This window comes from Lotus japonicus, chromosome 4 (assembly GCF_012489685.1).
Source record: "Lotus japonicus ecotype B-129 chromosome 4, LjGifu_v1.2".
Taxonomy (NCBI): domain Eukaryota; kingdom Viridiplantae; phylum Streptophyta; class Magnoliopsida; order Fabales; family Fabaceae; genus Lotus; species Lotus japonicus.
In genome coordinates this window covers 5,342,975-5,346,244 of record NC_080044.1, presented here as the reverse complement: position 1 = coordinate 5,346,244, position 3,270 = coordinate 5,342,975, and the positions used below count along the sequence as shown (strand labels likewise).

At 32.6% G+C, this 3,270-nt stretch overlaps 1 protein-coding gene across 1 annotated transcript; it reads left to right on the top strand.

Annotated features, from left to right (window-relative positions):
* The first annotated feature begins 907 nt into the window (after window positions 1-907).
* On the top strand, window positions 908-2,232 carry LOC130714060 (protein DESIGUAL 2). The gene is made up of 3 exons (XM_057563915.1): window positions 908-1,089; window positions 1,180-1,385; window positions 1,943-2,232. The coding sequence occupies exons 1-3, from the start codon at window positions 991-993 to the stop codon at window positions 2,154-2,156; spliced, it is 519 nt and encodes a 172-aa protein (XP_057419898.1). The 5' UTR covers window positions 908-990; the 3' UTR covers window positions 2,157-2,232.
* Window positions 2,233-3,270: the final 1,038 nt, after the last annotated feature.

The window sequence follows — 3,270 nt, the reverse complement described above, 5'->3', positions numbered from 1 at the left end:
AAAGTAAAAAAGAGGTAAAGGTAGAAAAAAATTCACGCAGTGATGTATTATGGTTCAACCTTTACCAACCGAAGGCTACGTCTAATCCTCATTTCTTAATCGAGGATAATACTATACTATTATAATAATTTTTTAAAACTAGAATAATATTATTTAAAAATAAAAATAATATGGAGAAAGACCTATTAGGCCGTTAGCCTATTGGTTCGTTTAAGATGACATCTTCTGTTAAATGAACTTGTAATAATGTTGGCAGGTCAAATCAAACCTTAAAAATTTGACATATAATAGACGACAAACTTACCGGAGTTTCGTCCTTAAGCGAAGACCAAAACCAAAAAGTTTACATTTGTGGAGACATTAAATAAGTTTTTTTCTTGCTGAGTGAGGAAAATTGAATTCGCTCGTAAATACAGGGAAAGATCATTGAAAAATGCTATATCATAAGGCCCCTAAGATTATATATCACATGTCGTATCATTCCCTTATGTCACATAAGTAAAAATGTTAGTTTTTGAAAGGAATAGAGACGAAAGAACCAAAATGCAAACAACGAGACTCCAATCACTCATTTTATAACACTGAGACTACTATGCACAATCACAGTAACAATGGAACTAAAGTGCAATTAAGTCAATTACGAAATTCAAAGTATGGAATGGAAGCTCTTACTGTAATTTGGTTCCATTTCCACGAATTTTTCCTTTTCTTAATGGTGAAACTCTGCTTTCTGTGTCCCTCATGGAAGGAATATTAGAAAGGGGAAATACAGGAGAAGAATAAAGTAAAATATGAAGACAAAAGAAGCTTTTAATATCACAGCTAATTTCTCTCATATATAATAATAGACACACTGCAAATTACCTGGCCCAATCTTTATTCTTATTCCTCCATTAGAGATGATAGATAGTGCTTCACTATTAAAGTGAGGAGTTAAGAACAAGGCAGCAGCTAACATCCTTTACTGCACCTTATTTGAATTTTAGCAGAATGGTTAGAAATTATGGCTTCCTTGTCTGCATTCTTCTCATGGTCATGGATGTTGTTGCTGGAATACTTGGAATTCAAGCAGAGATAGCCCAAAACAAGGTAATTCCAAAGGAAACATGCATATCTCAATTAAGGTTCCATTGTTGAGAACATTGACAAGTATTTGATATTTTTTTGGGATGAAAACAGGTGAAGGATTTGAAGATGTGGGTGTTCGAGTGCAGGGACCCAAGCTATCATGCTTTCAAACTAGGACTTGCTGCTGCCATTCTCTTGGCCTTTGCTCATGCAATTGCTCACTTGCTTGGTGGGTGCATTTGCATGTGGTCCAAGGAAGAGTACCAAAGTTCCACGGCCAATAGACAATTAACATTTGGTTTTCTTACTTTCTCGTGGTAAGTGCAATTTGTTAAACCCTTAAAATCAAAATAAATTTTGAGAAGAAGCTTGCATGAGTGGCTTATGTTTGATAATTGATTCTTATGAAGAAAAAAAAAACTGATTCAAATACACTATAAGTTTTCAACATCATTTATTGTGCTCTTCGGTTCTCCATAATTCTTCTCAATCGGGAGAAGTGTACCTTCTATGGTTATCGTCTAAATTCCATATCATGCAAGCCGATTTGTATTCCAGTTAGGTTTCATGTGAAAATATTTTATTTTTTAACTCAATGTGTTATTTTAATTTCTCATACAACCCCCCAAATGAAAAATAAACAGACGCTCAAGTCAAAAAATTTGCTTTGCACCATATAAAACTCATTCTACCAATTTGGTCTCAAGTTAATTGAACTTATTACTCTTTCTAGGATTATATATGTTTCAAGTTCCTGACTTTGTAAGAGATGTTAAATTCCAAAAAAAATCTTCAAAATATCTACCAAATCATTGCTTAATTGAAGAGCTTAAAATTTGATATGCTAGTTACTGAATGTGGTTGTTCTTTGCAGGATAGTATTAGCAGTTGCATTCTCCATGCTTATCATAGGCACATTAGCCAACTCAAGATCAAGAGAATCTTGTGGGATATCAAACCATCGTTTTCTATCAATTGGAGGGATTTTATGTTTCATTCACGGATTGTTCACTGTTGCCTATTATGTTTCTGCAACGGCCACAAGAAGGGAAGAAAAGAGACAAAGAAACACCGTTGTAGACTTGTAGCTGTAGGCCACCATTAATCATTTACTTAGTGCCTGATTGTATTGGTTTGTTCTGACAAGATAATTATTTGCATAAAGTTTGTTACAAATGCCTTTATTCAACACAATTACACACAACCTAATTATTAATTTTAAGGCCATGCTTTTTTAAAATAAGTGGTTTATCAAAAAAAAGATTAACCACATTATCCCAATCACGATTAACCATTAAGACAAACTCCCCCACCATGGTCCACATGACTAAGTTTTAACCCAAAATTTTACCAAATTCTTAATATGGGTCGAAGCCGAAGGTAGGAATCTCAAAGCTTAGACTAAGAAATTCAAACCTAAAGTCTTTTAACTCTTGTTGAAAAATATGACAAAGTCGTCGAATGGCTAACTTTGGCTAAGTTGTTCAAAGGTTGTATTTTTGACTAAAATCGAGGCCATATGAACATATAATCTAACTCGATCATCATTAAAATTAGTAATGTGAGAGTTTGCATCGGTCAGATCTACACTAAATATGATTTATTAGCGTTGGTTGTAAAAGCCAACATTAATGTAAAACCATTAGCACGCGTCTTTTGTGGAAGTAAATAGTGTCAGCTTCGAGCATGGAGGCAACGCTAAAATACTAGCTTCAAACACTTTAACACCAACCCTCTAATGCTCACACTGAGTTACACTTTTAAGCGTTATTTTTGTAGTGTATAACTGTATTATGTCTTATAAGATGAAAAATCAATAAGAACAAGATAAAAAGAAATCCACGTATGTGTGATCTTTCTAACTTGGAATTCTTTAATAAAATATATTTTTATTAGATTACAGATAAAAAAAGATAAGAAATTGAAAATAAAATATGGTCGGTTTAAATTGGTTCAATACCACTATTTAAAATTTGTAAACTGCATGTATTAAACTGAAATGATCGATTCTATAATTAGCGGCTTTTCTCTTCAAATGTAGTTATCACCTGACTGGTTAACAATAAATATAAAGAAATTCAATTTTAAATTAAAACAAATGATTATTTTATTTTTTGAAAATCTAAATATATTAATAAAGAGAGAGAAGATCTTTATGATGTACCAAAAATAAAGAGAGAGAAGACTAAGCTCGGAAAAAGG

Bases quoted from the DNA above. Each gene is read 5' to 3' on its own strand.
- LOC130714060 (XM_057563915.1), top strand. From the start codon at position 991: ATGGTTAGAAATTATGGCTTCCTTGTCTGCATTCTTCTCATGGTCATG. The intron at 1,090-1,179 runs GTAATTCCAAAG...GGATGAAAACAG, and splicing joins CAGAGATAGCCCAAAACAAG to GTGAAGGATTTGAAGATGTG. The intron at 1,386-1,942 runs GTAAGTGCAATT...TGTTCTTTGCAG, and splicing joins GGTTTTCTTACTTTCTCGTG to GATAGTATTAGCAGTTGCAT.